The sequence below is a fragment of the Mirounga leonina genome, unplaced genomic scaffold (genome assembly GCF_011800145.1).
Source record: "Mirounga leonina isolate KUSES-001 unplaced genomic scaffold, KU_Mleo_1.0 Mir_168, whole genome shotgun sequence".
Classification (NCBI taxonomy): domain Eukaryota; kingdom Metazoa; phylum Chordata; class Mammalia; order Carnivora; family Phocidae; genus Mirounga; species Mirounga leonina.
Genome location: NW_023270426.1, coordinates 23454207 through 23470135, shown reverse-complemented (window position 1 = coordinate 23470135; position 15929 = coordinate 23454207). Strand labels below are relative to the sequence as shown.

The 15929-nt window shown below is 42.2% G+C and overlaps 1 protein-coding gene across 1 annotated transcript in view; it reads right to left on the bottom strand.

Moving 5' to 3' along the window:
• The window catches only part of UBE2D2 (ubiquitin conjugating enzyme E2 D2), a 59879-nt gene extending 44257 nt beyond the window's left edge, over positions 1-15622 (bottom strand). Inside the window, exon 1 of the mRNA XM_035014270.1 lies at positions 15124-15622. Within this exon, the coding sequence (XP_034870161.1) occupies positions 15124-15147 (24 nt within the window). The 5' untranslated portion in view covers positions 15148-15622. The remainder of the gene's footprint in view (positions 1-15123) is intronic.
• Positions 15623-15929: the final 307 nt, after the last annotated feature.

Sequence of the window (15929 nt, the reverse complement as noted above, 5' to 3'; positions counted from 1 at the left end):
AGCAGCATCATTCTTAACAGTTAAAAAAACCCAAAAAACAAAAAAAAGGAAACAACCCAAATGCCCATCATCTGATAAATGGAAAAAAGAAAATGTGGTATACCTATACAAAAGAATATTATTCAGTCATAAAAAGGAATTAAGGGGACGCCTGCGTGGCTCAGTTGGTTAAGTGTCTCTTTATTTCAGCTCAGGTCAGGATCTCAGGGTTGTGAGATTGAGCCCAGCATCCACCTCCAGCTCTCCTGTGGAACCTGCTTAAGATTCTCTTTCTCCCTCACCCTCCCGCTCTGCTCCTCCCTTCCCCCCTACCCTCACACACCCACATTCTCTCTCTCTCTTAAAAAAAGAATTAAGTACTGATACATACTGTAACTTGGACATAGTTTCTATAAACTGTAACTTGGATACAGCCGGACACAAAAGGTCACATACTGTATGATTCCATTTATATAAAATGTCCAGAATAGGGAAATCCATATGAGTAGAAAGGGTGTGGGGGGAGCAGGGGGAGAGCAGTCCAGGAAGTCCAACATCCAATAAGTTTTAAAAAAGGAAGAAGAAGGGCGCCTGGGTGGCTCAGCTGGTTAAGCATCTGCCTTTGGCTTAGGTCATGATCCCAGGGTCCTGGGATAAAGCCCCACATCGGGCTCCCTGTTCAGCGGGGAGCCTGCTTCTCCTTCTCCCTCTGCCTCCCCCCCCAGCCCCCACTTGTGCTCTCTAGCTCTGTCAAATAAATAAATAAAATCTTAAAAAAAAAAAAAAAGGGAAGAGGGGTGCCTAGGTGGTGTAGTGGGTTAAGCCTCGACTCTTGGTTTCGGCTCAGGTCACGATCTCAGGGTCATGAGATCTAGCCCCATGTAGGGCTCCCCATTCAGTGTGGAGTCTGCTTAAGATGGTCTCTCCTTCTCCCTCTGCCCCACCCCAAATACATAAATAAATCTTATAAAATAAATCTCAAAAAGACCAACTGAATTTTGAGCAAAACAAATGAAAATTGCCCTACACCACCACTTACGAAATTTCCCACATGTGGGACAAAGAAAACCTATAAGCTTCCAGAAGGGAAACTGGCCACATATATAGGATCAGGAATCAGAATAGTTTTGGACTTAACAGCAATACTGGAAGCTAAGAGACAATGAAAATACTGACTGTAAAAGTAAAAACAGTGCCACAGTAGTGGCCTTACCCCAGACTCCAAGATTACAGGTCAGGTCATGTCTACAGTCCAGCCTAAGAAACTAACAGCTCCTTTCCAAACGCCAATAAACACTGCTGGTTTCAAGTTGTTCCTCAAAGTCTGGACAATTTTTCTTAACCTTATATTAATGCTGCATGTGACCTCATTCAATTTAATTTCCACATCAAGTTGTAGATTCAACAAAAGAGGAACTAAAATAAGACACGTATACTAAAAAACAAATGACTGCATAAGCATGTTTTGGGATTGCCACTATAAGTTAAACAGATTTTATTTATTCAAGATTTGTCCTAGTGATGAAAATAAAGAGTATAACTATTTCTGTTTTGAGAAAGAATTCTAATTTTTGTTTTAAACCAATTTAATCAGTATTTTAAACATTTGGAAAATGGTTTCAAATCACCCTTGAAGTAGATATACTAAATATCATGGTAATTCACACTTTTAAAAAGAGCTCACAAATATGTATGATATACTGCTGGTAAGCTCAATAATTTCAAAGTGGATTTTACTATTTATAGTCAACAAAACTGAAGCACAATGCTTAAAGATACAAATAATCTGGGGCGAAGGGTGGCTCAGTTGGTTAAGTGTCTGTCTTTGGCTCAGGTCATGATCTCAGGGTCCTGGGATCGAGCCCCACATCGGACTCTCTGCTCAGCGGGGAGTCTGCTTCTCTGTCTCACTCTCCCTCTGTGTGTGTTCTCTCTCTCAAATAAATAAATACAATCTTAAAAAAAAGAAATAATCTGGTCTACTACTGAACTGGCCTATTACTAAACTCAGTGATGATATATTGAAGTAGGGGTGGTTCCACAAGCAATTCCCCATCACCTATAATAACCACCCTTATCAAAACATAAATAATATTTCTAAATATGCAAAGATGCTAAGCTCATAAATTAAAAAGAGAAGCTATCGGGGCACCTGGCTGTCTCAGTCCATGGAGTGTGCAACTCTTGATCTCAGGGTTGTGAGTGTAAGCCCCAAGATGGGCAGAGTTTACTTAAAATATATATATATATATTTTTTTAAGATTTTATTTATTTGAGAGAGAGAGTGAGCACAAGCAGGCAGAATGGTAGAGGGAAAGGAAGAAGCAGACTCCCTGATGAACAGGGAGCCTGATGTGGGGCTCGTCCCAGGACCCTGAGATCATGACCTGAGCCGAAAGCAGACGCTTAACTGACTGAGCCACCCAGGTGCCCAATAAAAAAAATATTAAAAAAAGAGAGAAGTTATTGCTTTAACACTAGATTCTAGTTTTAAATAAACTTTAACACTAGAGCTAAATTAGATAGTTCTTCTGAGTGTTAAATTGGATAGCAAGTACACAGGTGTCGATCATAAGAGTGTCTAAAATCTTTTATACTTTTGCATAAAGTATTTCATAATAAAAGATAAGTTTCAGGACTTTACAGTTGTTTCCAAATAGTTCTAAGAATAGAGATTAGTGTATTTATATAGGATACCAGAGTTATCAAAATTAGCTCAGAATAACACTAAATTAAAATTATGGTCTTGGTTTACTCCAAGAATAGCTGTAGAAAAGGCCACCCCACAATACCTTGCGCTCTCCCTTTCCAACCAGGGCCTGGCAGAATGGCTCCCATAAAGAAGGGTGGCAAGAAGGGCCATTCTGCCACCAATAAGGTAGTGACCTGAGAATATACCATCAACATTCACAAGCGCATCAATGGAGTGGGTTTCAAAAAGCAAGCCCCTTGGGCATGTAGAGAGATCCGGAAACTGGCCATGATGGAGATGGGAACTCCAGATGTGCACATTGATACCAGGCTCAACAAAGCTATCTGGGCCAAAGGAATAAGGAATGTTCAATACCGTATCTGTGTGCAGTTGCCCAGAAAACACAGGAAGATGAAGATTTGCCAAACAAGCTCTATACATTGGTTCCCTATGTACCTGTCACCACTTTCAAAAATCTACAAACAGTTAATATGGATGATAACTAATGGCTGATTATCAAATAAAGGTATAAAACTGAAGCAAAAAGGAGGGAAGGAGGGAGGGAAAGAAGGAAGGAAGGAAGGAAGAGCCATATTCCCTAACTGGAAAAAGTGCTATGTGGTTACAATTACTGGGTTGAACTTCCTGTATCTATTTTAAGTAATGTTCTACATGACTGGCACTATTACTTTAAATAGTTTTTATCTGAATATTTATGCCAAATAAGAAGCCCTTTATTTTATTATTATTATTTTTTAATTCTGCGAGCATCTACAAGGGGATGGGCATGACCCAGTGCAGGATGTACAAGTCAGGACAATTAAGGGCATCCCCAGGGAAGGGACAGCAAGAATGGTATGTATGCAGGTGCACTATAGCGGTGGGAGGTTGATTATATACTGGGAAACTGATCAAATGAGTAAATATATAAAGAATAACAGGGGCGCCTGGGTGGCTCAGATGGTTGGGCGTCTGCCTTCGGCTCAGGTCACGATCCCAGGGTCCTGGGATCGAGTCCCGCATCGGGCTCTCTGCTCCTTGGGAGCCTGCTTCTCCCTCTGCCTCTCTCTCTCTCTCTCTCTGTCTCTCATGAATAAATAAATAAAATCTTTAAAAAAAAAAAAAAAAAAGAATAACAGAAGCCAGGTTTCTCACTGTCAGAAAAGAATTAGGAATATCAAAAGGGGGGTGCCCAGATGGCTCAGTCTGTTTAGCGTCTGATTCTTGATTTCAGCTCACATCATGATCTAAGGATTGTGGGATCGAGCCCACATCAGGCGCCACAGTGGGGATTCCGCTTGACATCCTCTCTCTCCCTCTGCCCCTCCCCACCCCAAATAAATCTTAAAAAAAAAAAAAAGGAATACTGAAAGGAAGAAATATAGGGTGAACCCTACGATATTAGACAGGAATTAGAAGTACCAATGTGAACTAATGGGTTTTTTTATATATAAAGAGAAAAGTAAATATACATGGAAATGTGTATACTGTTATGTGTGTATCTGTATATACATACACATATTCCCTAACTACATCCACTGATTACACTGAGAAACCCTGAAAGCAGTGAGATTCCAAGAGCAATGAGCACACCTAGCATCCAGATCTTGATTTCTAAATATCATTTTCCAGTAAACAGAACTAGGAATCCTTGGAAAAATAGATAATTACAAGACTAGAGCAGGGTAAAAAAGAAAAAGCCAGAGATATCTTGTGGTACCAAAACAAAGTACTCAAAGAATGATGAGAAAAAAAAAAAAAGAAAGAAAACTTGAGCATTAAAATAAATAAATTATTATAATCTACCTGAATAACATAAGAAATCATGAGTCCATACAAATATACATTTAAAAATGAGTAAGTTAAAACTTTTGCATAACGGTGTGGTACCCAGACTCCAGAACAGCTCCCCATGATCCTTGACTCCTCATACCCTTTAGTCATCTCTCCCACTTTGTACCAGGAGTGGTCTCTGAAACCAACAGAATATGGCAAAAGTGATAGTATGCCACTTCTGAGATTAGGTTATAAAAGATACTGTGGTTGCTCATTCTTACACTCTCTCTAAAGGAAACCATGTCTTAAGCATACTCAGGCAGCTCTATGGAAAGACCCATGTGGGAAGGAAATGAATCCCTTAGTCCAATAACCCACAAGGAACTGAGATCTGCCAACAACCATGGAAGTGAGCTTAGAGGGGATCCTCCAGCCTTCAGAGAACTGCAGCCTCAGGCAACAGCTTGGCTGCAACCTCAAAAATGACCCTGGGGGCGCCTGGGTGGCTCAGATGGCTAAGTGTCTGCCTTCGGCTCAGGTCATGATCCCAGGGTCCTGGGATCGAGTCCCACATCGGGCTCCCTGCTCCTTGGGAGCCTGCTTCTCCCTCTGCCTCTCTCTCTCTCTCTCTCTCTCTGTCTCTCATGAATAAATAAATTAAAAAAATCTTAAAAAAAAAAAAAAAAGACCCTGGGACAGAATCATCTAGCTATAAGCCATTCTCACTCAGATTTCTGATCTTCAGAAACTGTGTGACAGTAAATGTTTAAGTTTTGGGGTACTTTCTTCTATAGCAATATATAAATAATACAAGCAGGATAAGTACATATTCTCAAAGTACCTCCCAACAAATTACTTATTCATTACAAAGAGAAAAAGAATTAACTCTATAGTAGAGAACCCTGGTAGACATTACCTTAATCAAGTGATGGAAGTGAAAATTCTCAGTAGTGGGTCAAATTGAAATTGCATACCACTTGACAGGATGCAACGAGAAGAATCCAACCAAAATCACACACCACTTGATAGGATGGAAAGAGAGCGACACAACATCGCTTCTGTCACATTCCTGCCAAAGACCCATGACCTAAATCTGATTAGAAGGAAAAAAACCCAAACTGAGGGACACTGCAAAACAACTGGACTCTAATGTTTGAAAAGTGTCAAAGTCATGAAGCTAAGAAAAGACTAAGGAATTAAAAGAGACCACAGATAGCTAACAAAATGGAACAAATAACTCTGAATTGGATCCTTTCCTATAAAACAACTGGCAAACTCGAATGGGGTCTGAGGACTATATGGCAATAAGATCTAAATGGAAATTTCCTAATTTTGAATGCTATATTGTGATTATGTGGCAGAATGTCCTTGTTTCTAAGAAATATACGTTAAAGTATTTGGGTCGATGAGACATCATGTTAACAACTAATATTAAAAACTACTTTTTATATAGTCCATATTTCCTTTCTACTCATCCCCCACAGGTTTGCAGGGTGACACTATCCTCATTCTATAGACAAGGAAGCTAGCACATGACTCAATAGGCATGTTACTCCAAAATCCTTTTTTTTTTCCTACCATATCACTTGCTGTCAGCATTCACTGAATGTTGCTGACAAAAACTGAATGCCTACTATGCATCAGATACTGGGAATATAATGAGTAAGACAAGGACTTTGCCCAGGAGAGCTCAGTCCAGAGAAGGAGAATAATTAATCATGTCTACGTACTAAGAAATAGTTCTATAGTGGAACTCTACTGCCTGCATGCCTGGGGCATGCTACACAGAAAAGCCATTTCTGTTAGGTCTCCAAGGATGAATAAAGAATTCAGAGGAGGGGGTGGGGTGAGAAGACATTCTTTGTATAAGGAAAAGCACAAAGACTACAGGAAAATGATTCTGAAAAGGATCAATTAGAACTGTTTGAATTACAGCAGTATTTCTCATGAAACACTAATATGTATTACAGGAATAAAGGTGGCAATATTTTTTGTCCTAAATTTTATCCACTTTTAATACATGTTTTTAAGAAATACTACATATTTCTACAGATTTAAGGCAATAATTTGCCTCAAGACACTAGAACACAAAGCACACGGTGTCCATCTGTGTTGTGATGCACAAACTGCATTTAATCATGGGTATTATCGTCTATTTGACTCCACTGATCTATCTAGTTTCTTGTCCTAATTCAATATATATTTGAGATTTAATCAAAGCTTACTATATACTAAGTATTCCTACTATACTAACCCATTCCTCATAGAGTTATAACTAGAATATCAAAGTTCTTTTTTAAAGATTTTATTTATTCCAGAGAGAGAACACAAAGGGGAGGGGGGACGACAGAGGGGGAAGTAGAGAAACACTTAGGCAGACTCTGCTCTGAGCACAGAGCCCAATGCAGGGCTTGATCCCACCACCACTGAGATCATGACCTGAGCCAAGAGTTGGATGCTTAACCGACTGCACCACCCAGGTGCCCCTAAAAAAAAAATGGAAATTGTTTTATTTTATTTTATTTATTTGTCAGAGAGAAGAGAACAAGCAGGGGGAGCAGCAGGCAGAGGGAGAAGCAGTTCGCTCCCCCCGAGCAAGGAGCCCGATATGGGACTCAATTCCAGGACCCTGGGTTCATGACCTGAGCCGAAGGCAGATGCTTAACGACTGAGCCACCCAGGCGTCCCTAAAATATGGAAGTTTAAAATGAAAAAGTCCTTCGAGGGTGCCTGGGTGGCTCAGTTGGTTAAGCGTCTGCCTTCAGCTCAGGTCATGATCCTGGGAAACCAGGGATCGAGCCCTGAGTCAGGCTCCCTGCTTGGCAAGGAGCCTTCTTCTCCCTCTCCCTCTGCCATCCCCCCAAACCACCCCCCACTTGTGCTCTCTGGCTCTATCTCTCTGTCAAATAAATAAAATCTTTTTTAAAAAAAGTTCTTTATTAAAAAAAGAAAAAGTCTTTAGATTCGTAAGCCTCCCAAATAAAATTATTTTGAAACAAACATGAGCAAAGCATATCTTTTTTAATTAGGTGACCCGTCTACATCTACCCATGAGACAATTAATATTGATAATAGCCTAACTGCACAAATACTGCCAAATATATATTTGTATTCTTTTGCTACGGTACACCTGTTTGAAACCAATTTTCATATTATACTGTAATGAAAACAATATACAGTAACACATTTAATGCAGCCCTTGATGAAGATCTCTTTTATCATTTAAGAAAATTACCATTTTTATGGGGTGCCTGGGTGGCTCAGTCGTTAAGCATCTGCCTTCGGCTCAGGTCATGGTCCCAGGGTCCTGGGATCAAGCCCCACATCAGGCTCCCTGCTCAGCGGGGAGTCTGCTTCTCCCTCTCCCACTACCCCCTGCTTGTGTTCCCTCTCTTGCTTTGTCTCTCTCTGTCAAATAAATAAAATCTTTAAAAAAAAAAAAATACCATTTTTAGTTTGCTCCTTCACAGCAAAATGACAATGATGTTTCATTTTAATATATTTTTTTAATTTACCAAATTTTGTGCTTCTGATATAATATTTTGATTACATATTTTAATTAATTTACCCAGGACCTGTCAATTTTAATCCAAGTGTACACTGTTTCACAAACTCTTATTTGTATCCATCAATAGTATTAGTTTGAAAAGCATTCTAATAAAGTTAGGAAACACTACATATGAAGGAGACAGCAGTTTATCTTCAGAAGCTAAGGGAAATGAGTGATAACAACGTGACTGTTATAAAAATTAAATAAAAACTGAGGAGGTGTCCACTGAATCTGGCAATTAAGTAATTGCCTTACTAAGCAGTCCCAGAACAGTGAATAGACTTTTTTTTTTTAAGATTTTATTTATTTATTTGACAGAGAGAGACACAGGGAGAGAGGGAACACAAGCAGGGGGAGTGGGAGAGGGAGAAGCAGGCTTCCCGCTGAGCAGGGAGCCTGATGCAGGGCTCGATCCCAGGACCCTGGGATCATGACCTGAGCTGAAGGCAGACCCTTAACGACTGAGCCACCCAGGCGCCCCTGAATAGACTATTCTTTTAAGAATTTTGGCACTGGAATGCCAGAGATGGGAGGGATAAAGAGGAAGGAATCAGCTATAGTGGACTAGGGAAGTTAAAAAGTTTTTTGTTGTTGGTTTTTTTTTTTTTTAGGATGCGGTAATCTTGAATAAGCTTGGATGCGGAGGGGACTTAAAAGAGACTGGAACTAGGAGAGCGGAGAAAAATACTCAAGAGCAAGGACCTGGCAGGAAGAATAGGAAAGCATAAGTTAGCTTGACAAAGGGAAAAGTATAGCTTCTGCAGAGACAAGAAGGAAGAAGAGTGATGACTAAGGTAAATTTGGAGTAATGGCTGGCTAGAGTCAAGACTGCATATATCTAAATCTTGGCTCTTACCATATCATATAATCATAGGCAAATTCATTTACTTCTCCAAGTGTCTGTTTTCCCATCTAACCTGGGGAGAACAGAATTCTCACAGGGTTGTTCAGAAGATTCAGTAATTCTGAAACTGAGTGAGTACTATAAAGATGGTAGCTGTAGAGTTTAGTTTTTGTTCTTAAAGGCCTCAAAGGAAATCTGAAAGAATTCACATAGAAGATTTCTATTTTCTCTGTAGAATAGGTAACTGGGTCACCAACTCACATTAAAACAGAGTGTTTAAAGACGTAAGACAGTGATTCTCGGGGCGCCTAGGTGGCTCAGTCATTAAGCGTCTGCCTTCGGCTCAGGTCATGATCCCAGGGTCCTGGGATCGAGCCCCACATCGGGCTCCCTGCTCCTCAGGAGGCCTGCTTCTCCCTCTCCCACTCTCCCTGCTTGTGTTCCCTCTCACTGTGTCTCTCTCTGTCAAATAATTAAATACAATCTTTAAAAAAAAAAAAGAGAGAGAGTGATTCTTAATCTTGCAGAGATTAAAAAACCCATTTAACTCTGATGGAAGATATATGGAGGACAGAACATCCAAACTTTGTATAGTTTTAAGGGAGTTCATACACACCTCTTCAATAATAAGAGATGTTGAGGAAAAGATCTTCTGGTTCCAAGGCACAGTTTGAATACCCAGTTGTTTGAACAAAAGAAAAAGACTGCATCCTTGGATTTACGTATCTAACAGCTACATAAAGGTACATTGTCTGCCAGAAAAGACACTGGACATAGTCAAGAAACCCAGGTTCTTGATCCAGCCCTAGAAAGTCACATGGCCTTTTCAGACAGTAGCTCTGAGATGTGTTGCAGTTCTAATATTTTATGATTCTATTAATTGAACTCTCACTTGACTCTGAGACAGAAGAACAAATGGTACTTTATTTTCCTATGTCACAGTTAAATATGATTTTGAAGGTTAGCCTGGGAATCTAACCACCAAAACTTTATTTCTACAGAAAAAACAAGTATGCTCCTGCATTTCTGGGATGAGGCTGCAGAAGTTTCTGGCAGCATCAGGCATGAGTCAGGTATTCCTATCCTGGGAACTGCCTAGGATATTTTAGCAGCCCTCTCTCTGGCCTAAAATATCCAGAATTGGACTTTGTCAAAACTTCTTCCTTTCAGTCAGCAGTACAGTATACACACTGAGAGTTTAAAGCAAACCTAGATTAACAGTTATCCTTCAATGGATGGCTGTAAATAGCAACCTGGAAGAGCCAAAGAAAGTTTCTCAATCCAATGAACTTAGGTAAAGCAAAGAATCATTTCTTAATGGAAAAAAAAAAATCTTTCCAGAGATTCTAAGAACCTTATCTTTTGGAGTAAGAAGGTATATCTGCCTTCTAAGATAGATCTAATTCAAACAGCCATTTTCAGTCAACCATTTATTAAAGTTCACAGTACTCCACAGAACAGTTTGATAATTTGTTTTGCCATTTTTACAGGAATTCACTTTATCATTACATCTAATAACACTTTCAGTACAGTATTTTAAAATAATACTTTTTTTTTTTTTAAGATTTTATTTATTTGAGAGAGAAAGTGAGAGCAAGTGAGCACGAGCGGGGTGAGGGGCAGAGGGAAAAGCAAACTCCATGCTGAGCAGGGAGCCCGACATGGGACTCGATCCCAGGACACTGGGATCATGACGTGAGCCGAAGGCAGTCGCTTAACCGACTGAGCCACCCAGGCGCCCTTAAAATAATACTTTTAAAAAAGATTTTATTTATTTATTTGAGAGAGAGAGCATGAGAAGGGGGAAGGGCAGAGGGAGAGGGACAAGGAGACTCCCTGCTGGGTTCAATCCCAGGACCCAGGGATCATGACCTGAGCTAAAAAGACATTTAACCAGCTGAGCCACCATGCACTCCTAAAATAATTATTTTTTATATTTAGTACTATTACAGTGTTACAATGGTAAGAATCATCCTTTTGTAATCTCCTAATCTTAAAACATTTTGAAAGTATGTAGTATACAGAAAGATGAGTCACAACATCAAAGAGCATAATGAAGAGTAAGATACAAACTTTTACTATGGGATCAATGCATCTACTAAATTGGCTTTCCCTATGACCTCACACATAACCAAGTAAAACCTCAGCAAGGAAGTTAATTAACAGTTTACAAAAAAACTACTTAATCTTACCCATCTACATAAAGCAATAAACTGTTGAAACTTTAAAAAAGATACCAAGTATGGTTTAAATGATTTAATCCTTAAACTCCTTTTTTTTTTTTAATCCTTATACTCCTGATTGCTTACTGAACCTCCATCTTTTAATTTTAATTCACAAATTAAACTGGTGCCTACCAACCTACCAGAAATGTGTTATTGTTTTTAATTTGAATTGGTTGCCAAAAATCTGGATTTGTGGGTTTCCTTTTAAAGGGGGAAACAGGGAAGATCTGGGAACACTGGGCCCACAGATCCTGGTAATAGCAACATTTGGAGAGAGTGGAGTAGCAGCTGCCCTCTTCTGATAGCACATGTAATTTCTAGTTCTGCCCAATTCTCTTTGCTCACTTTGGTTACCTGCTTGGCCTTTAGAGCTGTTAGAGTTTGAAATCTTTATTCTACTGAGGTGTTGGGGATTTTCCCCCCCTTGGTGGGGTATCTTTTGAGGGGTCTTAGAAGAAGCTAGAGGGGCACCTGGGTGGCTCAGTCGGTTAAGCGTCTGCCTTCGGCTCAGGTCATGATCCCAGGGTCCTGGGATCGAGCCCCACATCGGGCTCCCTGCTCAGCAGGAAGTCTGCTTCTCCCTCTCCCGCTCCCCCCTGCTTGTGTTCCCTCTCTCGCTGTCTCTCTCTCTGTCAAATAAATAAATAAAATCTTTAAAAAAAAAAAAAAAGAAGCTACATATAAGAATCTTTATCACAGAAACAGAATAAATCAAGTGACTATCCCGGCATTAAAGCCATATATATTAAATGTTAATTATAAATAACAGGATACCACTAAAATATACAAGGCACTACTTCTGTTAAGAAAATAGCTTTTAGGGGCGCCTGGGTGGCTCAGTCGTTAAGGGTCTGCCTTCGGCTCAGGTCATGATCCCAGGGTCCTGGGATCAAGCCCCGCATCGGGCTCCCTGCTCAGCGGGAAGCCTGCTTCTCCCTTTCCCACTCCCCTTACTTGTGTTCCCTCTCTCGCTGTGTCTCTGTCAAATAAATAAATAAAATCTTTAAAAAAAAAAATAGCTTTTAGTATCCTAACTTTGGTCTGTCTTCAACTCCTCAATGAAGCAAGACATTCAGTCTTTTACCCTTCCACAGAATAAAGAAATTAACCGTTTCAATATTATGGCACTCTAAGAGTACCCCAAAGCCTCCTGCATCTGTATAACAAAAGAAGAAAAACAGGAAGTAAAAAAGGTCTCTGATCAGTCAAAGAGACCACACAGTTCACAGAACACATGAAGCCCTCGTCACTCAGGGCCTACTGGATCTTATTTTAGACATAATTTTAATAAGCTCCGTGATCTGGTTTCCCAGCCCACAACAGATGAGATGCAGCCAACTGGAAAAGGGCTGGGGGTGGTGCTGCAAGAGGCAGACACTCAAAGCATCAAAATCAAAGCTGAAGACCTATAAAGTCAGCAGAAAACCTCAAAACACAGCAGGCTAGGACCATTTGGTGTAGATACAAACAAGCCCAGAGGTCCCAATCCCTGCACAGAACTATACTGGATATTCATAATGACCTTCTCTGGTACACTCTGTTAAAGCATAGGTCAGGAGACTTTAAAGTGTGTATCAAAATAAAGTCCATCAAAAGCTTCTGCCAAAAAGACAATGCACTGAAAGGACTGTCAAATTCACAGAACACTATTTCCCTGTCAAAGAAACAAGATATTGAATTCCTAAAAATGCCACATGTCAAATTTGTTTTCAGCAAAATTTTATTAGAACCAAGATGCAGCAGTTCATGAATCTAAAGTTAACAGAGTATTTAAGTAGAACTATTTTTTCAGAGACTGATAACTGGGAAGGTTCAAGACCAACATCAATTATATAAGCCAACTAAGTTTTTTGGGGGATTCCATTGTAGATACATTACTAGGGCAAAGAAGAAAATAGGAAGGACTAGTCTTATCCATACCTAGGTAAGTCTGCATTCAACTTAAAATTGGTATTACACAAAAAATTGGGGGAAAAAATATCCATTTTGTTTTCAAAATCTTACTGACAAGTATACTAAAAATAAATTTTATTTTTCTAATCCCTGGCAGTCTCCGAAGTTGAGCCATACTTTGCGGAGGGCTCTAGGTTATAAACCAGGGGGAAAAAGGCTAACACTGAGTTTTAAAAGTTCAAAGTATCATTGCCTAAACTTGATTTTCCCTATTAAAATCTTTATAAGAAGATATTTTAGAGAAGGTCTACAGAATATGCAGTAACTCAAAAGAAACCATATTACTGGAGCAAGTATATTAGAAGATTAAAATACCTGTTTTAAGTTACCTTCTTCTCCAAAAAAATGTAACACGTATCAATTAATGTAGAGATTAAAGGGTATACTTCTTGATCTATACTTACTCTCTTTCAGGTTTTAAAATAAGAACATGGGGAGAAGGGGAGTAAAAAAAAAAAAAGCACAGTCTTCTACAGTTATAATCTCAAATTGATAACTTCCCAATTAGCCTGTATAAGAACCGAGTTAACTACTAAAAGTCTTAAAAATCCATATATATTTTTATTTGGATGATGATTCCTCACTGTGCTCCTGCCCCTTAAATAGTTAAGAAATCTTCGGTGAAGTTTCAAGCTCCTTTTAACAAATAACCTGCTTCATTTTAATACAAGATTTACTCTGTCTGAAGTCTGCCCTTCTTCATTTGTTAGAAATCAAATAAGTCCAAACAAGTTGGTAAGGATCTAACCTAATTTCCAGTAACCACTGGGATTAATTCCACATTAAAGGTCTCTGATCATGAGTGAAATGAAGATCGACTGCCAACTGAGGTGTTTTAATTGTCCCACAGTCCGCATTTTCCCTGAGTTTAGGGCAAGGTGAATATTAGTTCTCTTCCCCTTGCATCTCCATCCCATTCCTCCCTATGGATAACCCCAGAATCTACTCGTAAGTGGCTAGAGATTTAATAGAGCTTCTCCAAGTAGTCAAGTAAAACACCAAACAAAAATCACCAGTAGTACTTCCCCAACTTTAAGAAAAAGACATGATAGTAAGAGGCACCAGGAGTGTTACAATATTGGGGGGGCCCCTAAATTTTAAGCCAAGCCCATAATATAGAAGCAGTATAAGGAAAACCTTCATACAACTAAATAACCCTTCATCTTAAAGGGCAAAGACATCCTTTCAAATGGAAAAATCGAGCAAAATTCCTTCTAAATTAAAACGATCTCCCTGAACATATCACGTAATTTAAGCGTTAAAATCCACTGTATGAAGAGACTGTAAAAGGAAACTTTGTGTAATTCCTTCAGTGGTTTTCAACGTTCAGGTTTCTACCTCTACCCTTGAAAATTTAACAGCTTTTCTATTAGATCCATTTGTAAAAGTGTAGTTTCTCACTACATTTGGCAACCTCAAAGAACAAAACGCTTCTCTTTCCACTTCCCTCCTCCCTCAGAAGAGTCCTGTTAGGTTTTGTTTTTCTTCTGAACTTCCTACTCTGAGTTTCTGGACGAGTAGAGTGGACTGAAGTGTGCGACCGCCAAGGGGTAAGTGAACTCAAGAAATACTTGTGGATCGGACAAAAAGGCTTCCTCCGTCTGCCTGAGACATGGGCTCCAAGCTCAGGCGGTTCTGTGGGGGGAACCAGGGCAGGTGGGCGGGTGTGGGCGGGAGGGGGCAGGGGGACACGGGCAGACACGGGGCGAGGAGCCCTTTCGACCTCTGTCAATGGGGCAGCTCAACGCCCCAGCCCCGGCTCCCCCTCCCGGCATGGCCGGACAATGGCCCTCTAGCGCAGCAGTCCCAAGCCGGGGAGAGGCCCCGGGACTCCACACCACGCGGGGCCTAGAAAGGAGGCCAGGGAGGAACGCCGAGCGGGCTAGCGCACCTCCTGCCTAAGCGCGGGCTGCGCGCCGGGGCCTCCACGGGCGCCATCACTGGGAGTGGGGTGTGAAGGGCGCCCGGCAGGACCATCGCCGCCGGCAGCCGGGTCCGAAGAGGCCGCGAGCCAGGCTGAGGCGACGGCGGGAAGTGCAGGCCGCAGCCTGCTCAGCTGGCCCGCCCAGCAACCGGAACCCTCAGCCGACCTCCGGCCGCTTACCTTGTGGATTCTCTTCAGAGCCATCGTGGGAGGCGGGTGGCGGTGGCCCCCGGGGCGGGGACGGGGACAGGGGAGGGACGGGGAAGGGGCGAGGGGGCGCGAGGCCGCCTCGGTGATCGCGGGTCGGCCGGAGAAGATGGGGAGTTCGGGAGCGCGGGTCCGGCAGGACGGACTGAGGGCCGGGGCCCACTTGGCTCCTGAGCCTGCCGCAGCGGTCACCGCATCACCCGGCGGCGGCCCCTTTATGCGCTGCCGTCCGAGCCGCCGCCGCCGCCGCCGCTACCGCCGCCGCGGCCGTAGCTGCCTCTTCCACCTAATCTCAGCGCCGCCTCCTCAGCCGCCGCGGATCCCTCCGCCGGGGAGCAAGAGCCCAGGCCTCGGGCTCGGCCGGCGCCGCTCAGTCGGACAGCCAGAGGGACTGTCTGCTGCAGGTGGACGGAGGGACGCGCGGGCGGACGGGCGGGCGGCGCCGCCGGGGTGGGGCCGCCGGAGCGCGGGGTGGGCCCAGGCCGAGGGGCAGGTCGGGAGGCGCGGGGATTGGCGGGCTAGGGGAGGGAGGGCCGGACCGCGCCGGCGGCGGAGGGATACGGGCCGCCCCTGTGAGTATCTGACGCGCGGTCGCCTTCGCCGCCACGGCTGCCGAGAGGATGACGACGCGAAGCGCAGGGGAGAGGTCTCGCGAGATTCGTGGAGCGGGCTGTAGATGCTCGCGCGCGGGGACCCTTGAGTCCCTTGCCTCTGGTACCGCACGCGTGTGTCATCGAAGATCCACAAACGTTTAAAGGCCAATGTTTTCCTGATCACTC